Source organism: Rhinoraja longicauda, chromosome 16 (assembly GCF_053455715.1).
Source record: "Rhinoraja longicauda isolate Sanriku21f chromosome 16, sRhiLon1.1, whole genome shotgun sequence".
In the NCBI taxonomy this organism is placed as follows: Eukaryota; Metazoa; Chordata; class Chondrichthyes; order Rajiformes; family Arhynchobatidae; genus Rhinoraja; species Rhinoraja longicauda.
This window is the reverse complement of record NC_135968.1, coordinates 12,733,298-12,750,058: the sequence shown is the minus strand read 5'-3', so window position 1 is coordinate 12,750,058 and position 16,761 is coordinate 12,733,298. Positions and strand designations below refer to the sequence as shown.

The 16,761-nt window shown below is 42.8% G+C and overlaps 1 protein-coding gene across 1 annotated transcript in view; it reads right to left on the bottom strand.

The window, feature by feature from the left end:
- The window catches only part of arid5b (AT-rich interaction domain 5B), a 145,021-nt gene that overhangs the window by 13,959 nt on the left and 114,301 nt on the right, over positions 1 to 16,761 (bottom strand). The window contains exon 9 of the mRNA XM_078413241.1: positions 3,318 to 3,516. Within this exon, the coding sequence (XP_078269367.1) occupies positions 3,318 to 3,516 (199 nt within the window). The remainder of the gene's footprint in view (positions 1 to 3,317; positions 3,517 to 16,761) is intronic.

Below are 16,761 nucleotides of genomic sequence, written 5' to 3'. Positions count from 1 at the left end.
CTTAAATGCCACTATCGATTCTGCCAACGCCACTACCCCTCGCATCTTGTTTCAGGCACCCAGCACTCTGTGTAAAAAAACAAAACTTGACCCGCATATATCCTTTAAACTTTACCCCTCTCACCTTAAAGCTATGCCCTCCAGTCTTTGACATAGCTACCCTGAGATAAAGGTTCCGACTGCTTTAGTTTAAAGATACAAGATATGAGGGGAAACAGACCCTTTGGTCCACCAAGTCCACGCTGCCCATCGATCACCCACACACTCATTCTATTTTATCCCACCTTCGCATTCTACACACTGGGTGCAATTTACAGAAACCAATTAACCTACAAACCTGAACGTCTTTGGAACATGGGAGGAAACCGGAGAAAACCCACGCGGTCACAGAGAGAACACACAAACTCTGCACAGCCAGGAACCGTGGTCAGGATCGAACCAGGGTCTCTGGTACTTTGAGGCAGCCACTCTACCGCTGCACCACTGAGCCGCCTGTCTACCCTATCTGTGCCTCTCTTATCTTTATATATATTTCTATCCGGCGGCACTAAGTGACATAACCTTAGGAGAAGCAGGCACCAAACTGAACTGCAGCCAGTTCCAAGCTGGCCAGCAACCACGATCCTCGATTCAAAGAAGGTGGTTAAAAACTCTGAACGCCACAGCACAACATGGCCACAGCGGCATCTGTTTATTTTCCCTTAAAGTGGCTAAGGAGCTTCAAAGAAATGCTCACCATGCAAAAATGGAGACATTATGGGATATAACCAAATTTATGGTTAAGAAGTAAGTTTTTAAAGATAGTCATGAAGGAGGGAAAAAGAGAGCTTTAAGGAAGGCAATTCATTTAGTTTAAACCAGCATCTGCAGTTCTTTCCTACATAATTAGTTAAGTTTAGTTTACTTTAGAGATACGGTGCGGAAACAGGCCCAACGACCCACAGAGTCCACACTGACCATCGATCCCCGCACACTAACACTATCCTACACACACTAGAGACAATTTACATTTATACCAAGCCAATTAACCTACAAACCTGTACGTGTTTGGAGTGTGGGAGGAAACCGAAGATCTGGGGGGAAACCCACGCAGGCCAAGGGGAGAGCGTGCAAACTCCGTACAGGCAGTAGCTGAAGCGCTGAGCCACCGTGCCCAATTCCAGAGCTTTTGCCCAGAGCAGCTGGAAGTGCAGCCACCATGGTGTTTAGCTACTCAGAATCAACAAGTTGCATGCAGGCATCTTCTCTTTGCAAATGTATTGCTGGCCCTTCAATGTCACTGGGTCCTGAACAGCATCAGAAGAATGCATTCGTCAATCGAAGATGGCTGCCTTATACCAGGGCAATAAATGCTGGCCATGCTTTGCTGGCCGGATCCCTTACAACAGGTAAATACTTCAGTTATAAAGTTGGAGGAGATCAAAGGGATCAAGGGGACTGAACCTGAAACTGATCAGAGGAACGTGAAGTGGAATATAATCGCATGGATGGGTTTTTAGCTGCAAAAGTGGTGAGGCAGCAGCAACGTTGGGCAATATTTTCGAATGAAAATCAGGAGAGACAGAGAGAGGTAGAGAGAGAGACACACACACACAGACAAGGAGACAGAGACAGGGGGGAGAGAGAGAGAGATAGGGAGAGACAGGGAGAGAGAGAGAGAGACAGGGAGAGAGAGAGAGAGACAGGGAGAGAGAGAGAGAGAGAGAGAGAGAGAGAGAGAGAGAGGTAGAGAGAGAGAGAGAGACACACACACACACACAGACAAGGAGACAGAGACAGGGGGGGAGAGAGAGAGAGATAGGGAGAGACAGGGAGAGAGAAAGACAGGGGGAGAGAGAGAGAGACAGGGAGAGAGAGAGAGACGGAGAGAGAGACAGGGAGAGAGAGAGAGACAGGGAGAGAGAGAGAGACAGGGAGAGAGAGAGAGACAGGGAGAGAGAGAGAGACAGGGAGAGAGAGAGAGACAGGGAGAGAGAGAGACAGGGAGAGACAGGGAGAGAGAGAGAGAGAGAGAGAGAGAGAGAGAGAGAGAGAGAGAGAGAGAGAGAGAGAGAGAGAGAGAGAGAGAGAGAGAGAGAGAGAGAGAGAGAGAGAGAGAGAGAGAGAGAGAGAGAGAGAGAGAGAGAGAGAGAGAGAGAGAGAGAGAGAGAGAGAGACAGGGAGAGAGAGAGACAGGGAGAGAGAGAGACAGGGAGAGAGAGAGACAGGGAGAGAGGAGACAGGGAGGGAGAGAGAGACAGGGGGAGAGAGAGACAGGGGGAGAGAGAGAGAGAGGGAGAGAGGCACAGAGAGAGAGGCACAGAGTGAGAGACAGATGAGAGACAGGGAGAGAGAGAGAGACAGGGAGAGAGAGAAAGACAAGGAGAGAGAGAGAGACAGGGAGAGAGACACACAGAGCGAGAGAGAGACACACACAGAAAGACAGAGAGGGTGTCAGGGGACACAGACTGAGTGACAGAGAGACAGACAGAAAATAAATCCCACCTCATCTCAGGAAATCAGCTCTTTGTCAAGAGTTAAGTGGCCTCATGGAAACGAAACATAAAATTAGATGACAATGGCATAAACCAAAGCACATAGAATGGTACACACCAGATTGTGTGTAATGGCATAAAACAGATCATTCAGCAACAGTTTGCACCAAGCCCTATGACAATGGTAGTACCCCTAACCACATGGCAATGGTATAAAGCAAACCATGTGATGAAAATACACACCGCACCATGTGACCACTGTGAACAAAAAAAACCATGTGGCAACCATGTGCACATCAAATCAAAATTGCAGAGTGCAGATTAAAAGCGTTTGGCAATCTTAAACACCAGATTACACAAGAATTTAGTGCCAAATCAGGGAGTGACAGTATAAATTAATACTATAATTTGCCAACCCACACAGTTATATATCAAACTCCAACACTGACAGGAGCAATCTTTGCAACCGAGTACCAGTGTAAAAGTTGTAGGGTGATTTGCTAGTTATCTTTAAATGAAAGGAGAACATGGCCAAATATATAACGCTGCAGTTAATACCAGGAACTCTCATGGTTAAAGAAGACTGTTGTCCATCGCTTAATGTGAAGAAACAAGTCTCAATACTGCAGAAGCCACACAGCTAATGAACGCATTGCTGCTTTAAAAAAAAAAAAAGATGCAAATGATAGAAATAAGTGAGAAAGTTTCAACAAGTGTCATCTATTTCCGACATGCCTTACATGAAATACCTGAGATGTTTGACAAGCACAGCGAAGACTGGTTGACAACGTTGTTACACAGAACAGGAAACAGACTTAGAGGGGAGAAGAGAACAACACTAACCTCAGAATACTCTTTCATTTTCTGAGTGGCATCCTTTTCTTTTCTCATTTTTCTGTTTTGCTCATTTTTCCGCTTGGTCCCAGCTGCCTTCATTCTGCTTTCCGTCTCTTGGGGGCTGTTCTCCTGTTTCCGAGGTTTGACTGGAGGTAGAGGCTTGTCTTCTTCCCCTTTGATATATCTTTCATAGGGCAGGATCAGCCTGCAACAGCCGTGAAACACAGCTCAGTGAGAGAGAAGCTCCGTGAAAGCACGCCACCGTATATTGGCTCTGACCTTTATTACAGAAGCAGCAACAAAAAAATAATGGCAGGCTTGGGGAAGTGCAGGGGGATGGATGATGCTTCCCTTTCGGAGAATTACACCAGACTGCATCGAACAGGCAGTACTTGCAAAATACTTTGCATTTCTGTGGTTTTCCTGTGCTTGGGTCACTGAGTCAAAGTGATGGTGAAAATCAATATCTCAGGCAACAAGGGAGATTCCTGTTTGCTCGTCTCCAGCCCTCGAGAACAGAGCAAAAATTTAAGTAAAGGAGATGGAGTGGAAGTGGGGGGGGGGGGGGGGGGTTGGTGACAGGGACCTGATGGAAATGCAACTTGGTATCCAGTGACTGTGACTGCTAATGGGTCAGAGGGATTAAAGTTTTGACCAAAGCAATTATAAATATTAACTTGAGTTTCAACAAGTCTGTCAGAAGTCTGCTTTACCTTTAAACTATGCCCAGCTTGAAACAGCAATATATTGAAACATTACTATCGCACTTCATCTGGGAAGCTACTGATTTATTCTCTAACCTGCGCAAGTTAACAATGTAATTTTGCCACTATTTTATTTCCACAGCACAAATATTACCAGCATGGATATTAATGCACATTCTCCTCGCAGATGGGAGACTGAACGAGCTTTTACTGCCAGGGAAATGGCAATTTGCCAGCGATAATGCTCCAGTTCAGGACCACAGGGTATATTTATCATTAGATGCCATTACAAGGAATGTTTAAATATCTTACAGATGCTAAAACTGGAAAAAGTTCTTTCTGAGCACTGGAAACACACACAGATACCAAAATAGTGAGTATCGGCCAAATTCCTGGTCTCTGTAGTAATGTTAATGTTTATATAATGAATAACACATTAATGCAGTGGATGGGAATTTAGTTCGAACTGTGTTCCATTAAACGCGAGATGAAAAAGAAACCCCAATCTCTTGCGGTGATATCTGCCCTCACAGGCAGCACCGGAAAAAACACAACCTAATGAATAAAAAGGAGTGGCGGGTGAATGATGACAAAGAACTCTGAACAAACGTAGAGGGCTCCTCTTGCAGCTGTGAGGGCGCTGAGCAAAGATGAGAAGCAAAGGGCACTGGCCGGAGTCTGCACCTCCAACAACTCAGGGAGTTTAACAGTCAACACCGCTGCAAAGTGGCATTGACCAGAGTGCTCATTTGATACTTTCAGCCTGTTTGCCCAGGCTAGCACTTACAATGCCTGTCATTAGCTGTTCTTCCCTTTATGCAAAGAAAATTAACAGTCCCTTGGAAACAATAACGCTCTACATTCATAATCTGCCACAATTTAATCAATTTGAGGTCATATAATAAAAATTCTTGTTCCGTGTGAACAGTCTTGCAGTGAGCAAGGGTTGGAACCAGAATGGAAATCTTAAATTCAGTGAGATCAAGCCTGACAAGATTAATGAGCCAACATTCTTTCTACTTTTCCATCTATGGAGATTTCTGAAAAGGTCTTTCTTTCCACTGTTTGTAATACAAGCCTATCTTCAAAATAAAAGAATAGCTCACTTTGTTTGCTAGCAAATTAGGTGCCTATGGTTACAACTTCCTTTTTAAATCTCTTTTAACAGTTCAACTGGGACGCGAAACATTTAATTTTATTTTATTTTTCACAGAGCTCAAAAACTGGCAGTGAGACAAGGGTAAAAATACATTTAACACAGCTGGCCTGGAGGCCCTTGCCAGCTGCAGGAAATCTAGAATTAAATGTTCCTTGTATCTGTAAAGTCATGACTAAGGTAAAATTGGAATCAAAACACAAGATTTGCTTGTTCCAGGCTATCAGTTTTGCAGTGGATATCCAGATTAATCTGTTGCTGCCGCTGAGAGTCTGGTCAGACTATAAATTAAGAAAATAAAAAACAGGCAAAGGGAAAAAGTCACCAAGTACAAACAACAGAATGCTCTTGGGATTCGTCGTAAGCTTAGAAAATCTCCTTGAACCACTGGCTCCTAAATGCACAGACTTTATTTACTGTTAATTCTGCACATTTTCCTTTGTACAGCACTCAGAGTACAATGTGCAGCAATATAAATGGGTCATTTCACAAATTGCCTTCCAATATTTAGAAGATTTGGTTAAAAAAAAACATTCTCCAAATATCAAAGCAAATTAATCAACTACACCAAAGGGAGTTTGTCTATGGATAATAATGTACGTGGTACTTTGGGTGGGGGAGGAGCTGTTTGAGGTTCAAAGGATATTGCAACCTATAACTTGAGACACATTCTATGCCTGATCTTTCAAAGATAGGCTTTGTTTAGATTCTTAAGTGAATGTGAACATTATTTATTTTTCCTTCTGCTAAACATTTTATCTAGGAATTGGAGGAAACAGTCTAAACACTTACTGGCAAGGTTACAATAAAAACAGCAGCTGAGCACAATTCCAAAACTGTCAATATTCGCTTTTCTGCCTGTGCCTTTTCTACAACCCTCATTTTGAGGATTCGACACGGTTTTGCATTCCGACTACACTGAGTCGCAAGGAATTATCCTTCAGAGGTGCAAAAACATCGAAACTGGATTGATTTCAAAAGCTGATATTTGCTTGGTGCAGGCACGAGGTTTTATTTTAAAATGCGGTGATGGAATTTGGAGGGGGGAGGGGGCGGGGAATAAACAAAACATCATTTTTTCCGGTTGTGCAGCTAACCATGACAGCAGCTGAACAAACATGATATATGACTTCACATAAATAGCACAAACACTCATTAAATTCTCCATAGTCGTAAACTTTCCCTCTACCAGCCATTACACTAAGAATGCTGACAGTACACATCATATCATTATTTTGTTTTTTAGCTCCTGCTGAGTATCTTGAACAGAGCTCAGTTTGGTGAAAATTACTGTTCTGTTGGTCCTTGCAACTGTTATTTTGTTGTTGCCTGAACTTATTACACAGCAACAGCTGTGTCCTTGTCACGTTGCACTATAATTCTCTTTTTGCTCTGACATTTCATGAATAGCAACAGTAACAGGTTCAGCACATATTACGACAGCTATAAAATTGGATGGAAATAAATCTTTGCTGGCTGTGAAATCAATCAATTCAAGCTTTTTTTTTTTTTTAAAACCTCAGAATTGCAAAAGCCAGAGAGGCAGGAATTGATCAAAATTAATTTGATGCTTGCTTTTACTAAAGGCATTATAGTTTGCGAGACATTAAAATAAAATCAATTGCCTCACTTTGTGTAATGAAGCACGCGGAAATAAAAATCAAGGGAGATAATGGTATTATACAAAGTAGCTCAGGTAAAAATGGTCGTGCGTTAAAGCCCAGAAATTCAGTAATACCAAAGACATGACCAAAATTGTATGTTTTTAGGCAAATATACACTGCACAGAATTTTGCTAAACAGAAGCAAGGCCATTTGCTCAATTAATCAATGCTGGTTTCATGAGTCTCTTTCCATTACCTTCTTATCTTTTCATAATTTCTTAATTCATTCTCATCTACTAATCTAATTTACATTGAAACATATTTATGCAGTTTCTGTCTCCATGTGGCATTGAGGTCCACACTCTGAGAAAATAAGTTTCGCTTGAATTATTTCTTTGAATTTATCAGCTACTACAATATATAATGTTGTAGGTGGATGTTTTCACTTAGATATGGTCTCTCGTTTTGGTCTCTCCCTCCCCCTCAGAATGAAGGTGCCCCAGCACAAGCTTAAGTTGGTTTTATATCAGTGGGACAATGATTGCCCACGTTTAGTAAAATTACAAGTTAGTGCCAGTCCCCTTTATCTGGCCATCTAATCCCATTATTAACCTGACACTGCCCAACATTATAAAACACTCACTTCCTGTCACTTGATACACAAAACTATACAGAGGACCATTAAAAGGTGCAACTTCTAAAACCTGCAATGGGAATGTTGATCAGCTCTGAACATGTAATTTAACCTGGGCCTTATAATAAAGTCAAGCTCGAGAACAGTGGAAGATGAAGGACAGTCAGGGATTCAAAACATTATGCCCTGACCTGATTGAGCTTGGCTCTCTTGTTTTATTATGTCACCTGATACCTTCCAGAGAATGTCCAGTAATTTGCTACCAACCATTTGCTGTCTATGTAACTACTGGGGTAACCAACCCTTTGCAGACCAGTCTCCAATAATCTCTCTCTATTCCCAGGAATCGAGCCTGCCTTCCTTTGCATTTTCTGCTGAAATCATGTTTCGACCCAATGTGCCATGATAATCAAGGGCAGCATAGAAAACACGGGGAAATGGTCGGCTCTCTCAAGGGAGCAGAATGGAAACTTTAAACACAGCCTCCTTTTTGAACACTGTGAAGCTTTCAAACAACTTCAGTCGTGACGCTGACAACCAAATGTTTGCTAGAAAGCACAAGTGTAAGTTCCTGCACTCGAGGAAAATGTGTAGCTCAGTATGTTCTTCAGCAGTAGCGTGGGACAACCTTCACCACAAGGACTTTAAGCTGGAAAGAATGCAGAGTATATTTACATGGATGGTGCTCCAACTCGAGGGGCTGAGCTATCGGGAGGGGTTGGGCAGGCTAGGACTTTACTCCTTGGGACGTAGGAGGCTGAGAGGTGATTGTACAGAGGTGTATAAAATCATGAGGTGTGTAGATAGGGTGAATGCACAAAATCCAGGGTAGGGTAACAGAGAACCAGAGGATGTATATTTAAGGTGAAAGATTCAATGGTAACCTGAGGGCCAACATATTCACTCAGAGGGTGATGGGTATATGGAACAAGCTGTCAGAGGAGGTAGTTGAGGCAGGTACTAAAACAGCATTTAAAAGACACTTGGACAGGTACATGGATAGGAAAGGTTGAGGGGGATTTGGGCCAAACGCGGGCAAATGGGACTAGCCTAGATGGGGGGGCTTCTTGGTCCGCATGGATGAGTTGGGCTAGAGGACCTGTTTCCATCCTGTATGACTTCCATTAAATGAAAGGGTCCAACTACTACCTTATCAGGAGCAAGCAGGGATAGGAACTCACAGACAAACACTCCAGACCCTAACACAATACTCAGTCTAAAACATTCAAGAGGAAAAACATTGATTGGCAGAGATTTCAAATGAGATTTTAATGTTAATAAAGTAGCCTAGTTGGAGAAACACGGCAGAAACAAATCCATGTACCACTGGAATCCATGTCCTGCAGTTTTTACTTATTTACGACCTGATTCCATCAATCCACCCATCACTACATTGGCAATTTTAAACAAGGACTGCAGCTTTCAGCTGGAGCAATCATATCCTTATCAGCACTGTTTAAACATTCCTGCAAACAAACCGAAAATACCTTAGAAAATTCCTTCACAACAAAATTGAAAAGTAGCTGGAAAATGTCACGTGTTAAAATAACTGTTGCTGAAGAAGAGGCAATATGCTTGAAAAGTATTATGAAAGGAGTACACAGAAATGAACAATGTAACATCCCACATGTTCAAGTATTGTTCGCACTGAAAAAAACTGATTTATGGTTTCTCTTCAACAACGTGCAGGTACAAAAGTGGCACAGTAACTACAGAGCGACAGTGGAGAGATTAATCTGCACAGACACCGTATCTAATGACAGCCTGGCTTATTGGTAACGCACAATAGCTCAAATCCATAATACATTCTGCGATTTGATCCCTACTTTATAAACAATCTAGTAAAATAAGTTTCCGTCAGTTGTGGCAAGGCTTGCATGCGACAATGGCGACAAGGGCAGGTCGGCAGAAGCGCTGGCAACAATGCATCCTTCCTCAACGAACTCAAAGCGTTCTACGCTTGCTTTAAGCAGAGGGTCGGTGCTATGACGTCACCTGTCCCAACAGTCCTGGGTGCACCTTTACCCACGGACACCACCACAGATGTCAGTATAAGAAAATAACTGCAGATGCTGGTACAAATCGAAGGTATTTATTCACCAAGTGCTGGAGTAACTCAGCAGGTCGGGCATGATCTCGGGAGAGAAGGAATGGGTGACGTTTCGGGTCGAGACCCTTCTTCAGACTGATGTCAGGGGGGCGGGACAAAGGAAGGATATAGGTGGAGACAGGAAGATAGAGGGAGATCTGGGAAGGAGGAGGGGAAGGGAGGGACAGAGGAACTATCTAAAGTTGGAGACGTCGATGTTCATACCACTGGGCTGCAAACTGCCCAGGCGAAATATGAGGTGCTGTTCCTCCAATTTCCGGTGGGCCTCTATGGCAGATCGGCCTTCCTTAGAGTGAACCCGTGGAAAGCGACTGGTTTGGTTGGAGTCCCCAGCCATGTCCTCAGAACCTACTTGGACCAGTTCACAGATACCAGGAAGGGTCTCGACCCGAAACGTCACCCAATCCTTCTATCCAACGATGCTGCCTGTCTCGCTGAGTTACTCCAGCATTTTGTATCTATCTTCGGTGCAAACCAGCATCTGCAGTTTCTTCCCACACATATTTATAACACTCCCTGCTCCATTCTGAGGTTCCCATGTGCGGTAAGACGACCAATATCTTCCCGATGTAAAAAAAAAACAAAGTGATGTGCTTTCGGGAGATCATGTAGGTTCATGAGGACTGGTCATTGACGTCAGTATGGAGTTGGTATTAACGGTACAGAAGTGGAGATGGTTGAGAACTTCAAGTCATAGGTGTAAATATCAACAACTTGCCCTGGTCAACCATATCAATGTTACGGCCAAAAAAGGGGTGCCAAAGCCTTTACTTCCTCAGAGGACTAAGGAAATTTGGCACATCACTAATGACCCCTACCAATTTCTAGCGATACATCGTAGACAGCATCCTGCCCCAGATGCATCACAGCTTGGTATGACAAATGCTCTGCCCAAGACCACAAGGAATTGCGGGGAGTTGTGAACTTAGCCCAGGCTATCACACAGGTCAACCTGCCTCCCATCCCATCAACTCCATCTATGCCTCATGAGAACAGCCGTCATAATCAAGGACCCCTCACTCCCCTGGTCATTCTCTCTTTACCTCTCTCCCATCAGGCAGGAGATTCGGAAGCTGGAAAGCAGGTGCCACCAGATTCAAAAACATCTTCCCCACTGTAATCACTGTTGAATGCACCTCTCACATGCACGTGGGGGATCGCCACGAGGAGGCTTCTGTTATGATTCCCCAATACTCTATTAATCTTACTTATAACTATTAATTATTTATCTTATTACGCTTATTATTTGTATTTTCCTACCTTTTCTCCTTGTTCTGTATTTTTTATGCTCTGTGTAAAGCACTTTGAATTGCCATTGCTGTATGAAATGTGCTATATAAACTTGAAACTTGAAACAAATTCCCGATCTTCCAATGTACCTTGTTGTGGCCCTTGCACTTTTTAAAAAAAATCTACACTTTCACAGTAGCTAAATCCTGCAGTCTGGTTATTTTCTCTTTTGCACTACCTGATGTTCTCACGTATGGTTATGATTTTCCTGGTTAGCATGCAAAACAAAATATTTCACTGTATCTTGGTAGATATGACAATAATAAACAAATACCAATAGGTTCCTCCTCCTCCTGTGCAATAATTATAACCATGATAGCAAGAATCTATTAATAAATAAGGATTAGATCAGGCATTGATCCAATTCACAAGGGCAGATGCCGAGTTGAAAACAAAATAACTAACATCAGTTAGAAATAAAAATGGTCAACAGTTAGAATAATGTGCTTCCCTTCCATTTACATTTATACCAAGACGCCAATTAACCTACGAAACTGTAGACCTTTGGAGTGTGGGAGGAAACCGAAGATCTCAGAGAAAACCCAAGCGGTCACGGAGAGAGCGTACAAACTCCGTACAGACAGCGCATGCAGTCGGGATTGAACCCACGTCTCTGGTGCTGAAAGCGTCGGAAAGCGGCGACGCTACCGCTGCACCACTGTGCCGCCCGCGCTTTGTTGTTGTTAAACCTGCCTGGACTTGGGACACTCAACACTGGCCACTATCACTGACCTTTGGTCAAGAGCATCAATTAGCAAATCTATTAACTTTCCAGTAAATAAGTATCTCAAGAAACTTTCCAAAAAACAGAATCTGACCATCCGTGAAAGCCGCAGTGAAAGATAATGCAAGACTCAGCCTGCATACCCCGTCACAACAGACAACCCAAAAGAATAGAGAGACCATCCCCATCGGATTTGTGAATTTTTAAGTGTTGTGACTTTGACAATAAGTAGGCCAAGAGAGGTTTTTTACATTGCGTCTCCCCCCCCCCCTGATTCCTTACAGAGGTACGGTTACTGTAATAAGAGCATAGCTGGATGGAATGCAATGCTCTGTTTTAAATTAGTCTGAGGAATTGTTTATTGAAGCAACTTGTGTTCATCATTTTGGATTTGGACCCCACAAAATACCCAAATTGTTGTAGTCAGCAATTGATATTAATTTCTTGTTAGATCTTTCAATGCAGGTCTGGAACAAAGACCAACAAAATCTTTTACTAGATGTAGCTTGGGATCCTGCCAATCACTGTCTACCGGGTGTAAAAAAACAATGAGTAATTTCTTTGCTGTCATTTATTAACCCTTTGTCAGCTTTCCAGAACAGCAGCCTGAGGAAGGAGAAATTATTCAATAAATCACAAGATGAGGAAAGTAAGATCTAAAATTTACAAACTCAGCAAGTCACAATGTGTTTCACTGCTGATGGAATAGATTTGAAAGAAGGTCAACTCTGTAATGCAATGCAAGGAGGCAAATAATTTGTCCGTAACAGGATCCTACACAATGCAACACGGTAAATGACAACATTAAAGGCTTTTCAATCAGTGTTGGGTTGTGCAGAAAAAAAGCTTGGTCTGTATTTTAAACAGCCCCACGAGATCCTTTTGATGTTCACCTCAGAAGGAAAATTTTCACCCATGAAGTGGCATCTCTAACAGATGATCACTGATTGGGTACAGGGCCGGAATGTCAGCTCGGAGCATGTGCTCAAGTTTCTAACGCAGGTCTTGAACCCATGATCTTCCCTGTTGGAGCCAGTGCTGCCACCCAGATACATCTTATCAAAGAAACAACACTTTCCATCCGTGTCCAGTGGAAACCGGCCGTGCATTATGTGCGGGTTAATAAGTACGCACCGCACTCCAGTCCGCTCAGTGATTCAGTAAGGTCAGCTTTGGTCTTTTATTTTAGGGTCATAAGGACTGGAATATGCAATTTAGGCCTCCGAACAAGTTTCATCTTCCAGTGAGGTCATGCCTGATCTGTGACAAAATTCCATCAACCTGCCTTTATTGCACAACCCTTAATTCCCACGATTAACCGGAAGTACACCAACTTTAGATTGAACACATCTGCAAATACAGTGTTGATCTCCACATATGTTCCAACAACATCCAGCCCTCCCTCAGCAGTCCTTCTCTTGCACACTCCTCTCCCTAAATTACAAATGACGGGACACATCTCTGCCAGGTACACTCTGTTCTTGACCGCTTGAGCCTGCAGAGAGCCCAGTCCTTTACAGGCTTTTCACTTCTTCCATCCAGCCCACTGTCACTAAGGATTTACATCAGCGAGACACAAAGTGCTGGAGCAACCCAGCGGTCAGGCAGCGTCTCTGGCGAACATGGACCGGTGACGTTTTGGGACAGAATCAGTCTGAAGAAGGGTCCTGACCCGAAACATCACCTATTCATGTTCCCCAGAGATGTTGCCTGACCTGCTGAGTTACTCCAGCATTTTGTGCCTCCTTTTTTCCGTAAACCCGCATCTGCAGGAAAAAACCTCTCTTGGCCTACTTATTGTTAAAGTCACAACACTTAAAAATTCACAAATCCGATGGGGATGGTCTCTCTATTCTTTTGGGTTGTCTGTTGTGACGGGGTATGCAGGCTGAGTTCCTTGTTTCTCATTGCATCGGGAAGGTTGGAACTATCATTATGGATGCCTGCCAACCGGCCATTCCCATTTCTACCTTCTGGGAGAAGCAACATGAACTTGAAAGCCCAGACATAACATTTAAGAAGTGCCTCTTCCCCATTGCTATTAGACTCCTGAACCCGACACCTCTTCCACACACCCCTCCCAGAGATGTTGGCACATACTCTTACTCTTAGCTCTATCTCATTTGGTTCTTCTATTGTTGCACTGTGGAGTTTTTTTGCACTACTTCTTTGCACCATTCTGTTGTGATAAATTTCCATCAACCTGTCTTAAGTGCATTCCTTAATTCCTTTGATTAATGGAAGCACCCTAACTTCAGATTTAACACACCTGCAAACACGGCGTCAGTTTCCACATATGTCAATTGCATTTATTGTTGTATTTATCATTATTATATACACACACTGTTAACTATCTGAGCATCATGTGAACAGGAATTTAATTGTGCCCTGGTGTATACGACAGACTAATCTGCATCTAAATCATTCAGAAATAAGAACAAAAATTCTGGGAAACACGCAGCATATGTGGAAAGAAAAACAGGGTTAACACTTCAGGTCAAAGACTGGAAATTTTACGAACGACGCAAGAGATTGCAGATGCTGGAATCCTGAGCTAAAGCCAAAACCTTCCATGAAGAAGGGTCCCAACCCAAAACGTCATCCCCTCCATTTCCCTCCACAAATGTTGCCTGACCCACTGAGTTCCTCCAGCAGTTTGTTTGCTGTACATGAAACATTAACATTTTCTCTTTCCCTGGATGCTGCCAGACCCGTTGGGTGTTTTCAGCATTTTTAGTTTTACACCAGATTTCCAGCAGGTTTTTGATTTTTATTAATGGTTCAGACTGCTGATGTAATGCTTGTGGGCAGGTAGTGCTTCCCAGCTCCTTTGTCTACCATCATCAACATCACCTATTGTCAAAAGAGACACAAGGAACTGCAGTTGCTGTTTTTAAAAAAACACAAAGTGCTGGAGTAACTCAACAAGTCAGACAGCATCTGTGGAGGGAATGGACTGGCGACATTTCAGATCGGGACCCTTCTTCAGACTGAAAGTTATTCACATCCCTGCCCGCAATCCTTCATATCAACATCACTTCAGTTCTGGCTGCTCCGTCATCCATGAGTTTAGTAGCTCCACCATTGGTGTTTATGTCTCCTGGTACCAAACCCTAGAGATCTGAAATTCCTTTCTAAAACCCCTCTACCTCTCCACCTCTTCCTTCCTTTTAAAGAATCCTTAAAGGTCTGATCCTAGTTCAATCTTTCAGTCACTTGTTCTCTTCTGTCAACTTGCCTGTGATGTCATTTAGAATATCTATCTCCAAACATTGCTGTGCAATTGTGTTCTGCTGTGGAGAATACAATGTCCTGTTAAATTTAAGTAAAAACAGGATGACTTCACGTTTTCCATGGTTTTTGCCCACTTTGGATCACATTAATAGTTTAAGTAACAAACTTTTCTAATTTAATGTTTCCACACATGCTGTGAATAATACCATCCGTCTTTGCTTCATCATCCATGAATTGGCAAACATAAGTAATGGGAATGAAACTCATGTATCCAAGTCATTAATAAATACTGTTAATTATTGTGGCCCGACACTGATTCCTGTGGGATGCTGCAGCTTATTAACTTTCAAAAACTGGAAGAGCGGCTGCCTTGCAGTGCTAGATACCCAGGTCCGATCCTAACCTTGTGTGCTGTTTGTGTGAAGTTTGCACAGTTTCCGTACAATAATAGACAATAGGTGCAGGAGGAGGCCATACGGCCCTTCAAGCCAGCACCGCCATTCAATGTGATCATGGCTGATCATTCACAATCAGTACCCCGTTCCTGCCTTCTCCCCATACCCCCTGACTCCGCTATCCTTAAGAGCTCTATCTAGCTCTCTCTTGAAAGCATCCAGAGAATTGGCCTCCATAGCCTTCTGAGGCAGAATTCCACAGATTTACAACTCTCTGACTGAAAAAGGTTTTTCCTCATCTCCGTTCAAAATGGCCTACCCCTTATTCTTAAACTGTGGCCCCTTGTTCTGGACTCCCCCAACATTGGGAACATGTTTCCTGCCTCTAAAGTGTCCAATCCCTTAATAATCTTATGTGTTCAATAAGATCCCCTCTCGTCCTTCTAAATTCCAGTGTATACAAGCCTAGTTGCTCCAGTCTTTCAACATACGACAGTCCCGCCATTCCGGGAATTAACCTCGTGAACCTATGCTGCACAACCTCTGGATGCTCCGGATTCCTCCTACAGCCCATAATTCTGCGGGATTGTCGTATGTTGATAAACTGCCCCCGGTGTATGGGAGGTGGATGAGAAAATGGGTTAACATAGAACTAGTGTGAACAGGTGATGCATTGTTGGCGTGGACTCTGTAGCCAATGGGCCTGTGTCCATTCCTTGTCTCAAAACTAAACATTTTCTTTCGGGAAAAAAAAATCAGTGTAGCCCTTTCTTTCATTTAATCCATTAACACAGCAAATTGATGAGATAAATTACCTAACTAACCTCTTTTGTTAACCAATTTTCTTTTCCTGTCTTTGTTAGGCTTGGACCTTTTCCAACTAAAGCATCTACTGACTCGCTGGCAAGGTTGCATCTATTAGCATTTCTAATTGGCCTTGAAAAAGAGGCATCAGGTTACAAATGAGTGGTTTGATAGGACGATCCATATCCACGTTTGGTGCTTCCTCAATTGCCTTTGTAGGTTCATTTCATATATTACCAATTAGCAGGAGCGTACAGTTGTGTTTATTGTATCTGAAATCCTATATTGTAAAAAATCATTTTGGTCCCTTGAAGCAGGCTCCATCCTTCCACAAGACCTTATGGGTTAATTCTGCAGCACACTGAGAATATTTTAGAATGGGTAGCATTTTGGGAAAGCAATCATGTTGTATTGTTCAAACTGTGAGTCAATACAAACAGAACACTATATTATTAACAAGGCAGCTTCCAGCCTGGCGGGGAGAATTATCCTGTTTGCAATTTCAAGACGGTAGTAGTACATCCTCACACTCCAAAGGTTTTCTTAACATTTTAAATAAGAACAGCAAAACTAATAAGAAGCTAATTGCTGATTACAGATCCCTAGAATAGTTTGCAGTTACCAATTGTGTCTTTTAAATTAACTCATAAACAGATTCATGTTTCTAATCTAATTATGGGCCCGAATAAAATTAACTTTAAATACACTCTTAGCAGAACCTCACAGAGAGAATCACATCAATGCTGACTTTACAGTTAATCATCAGTAATCCAACTAATTAAATTTAGAGCACTG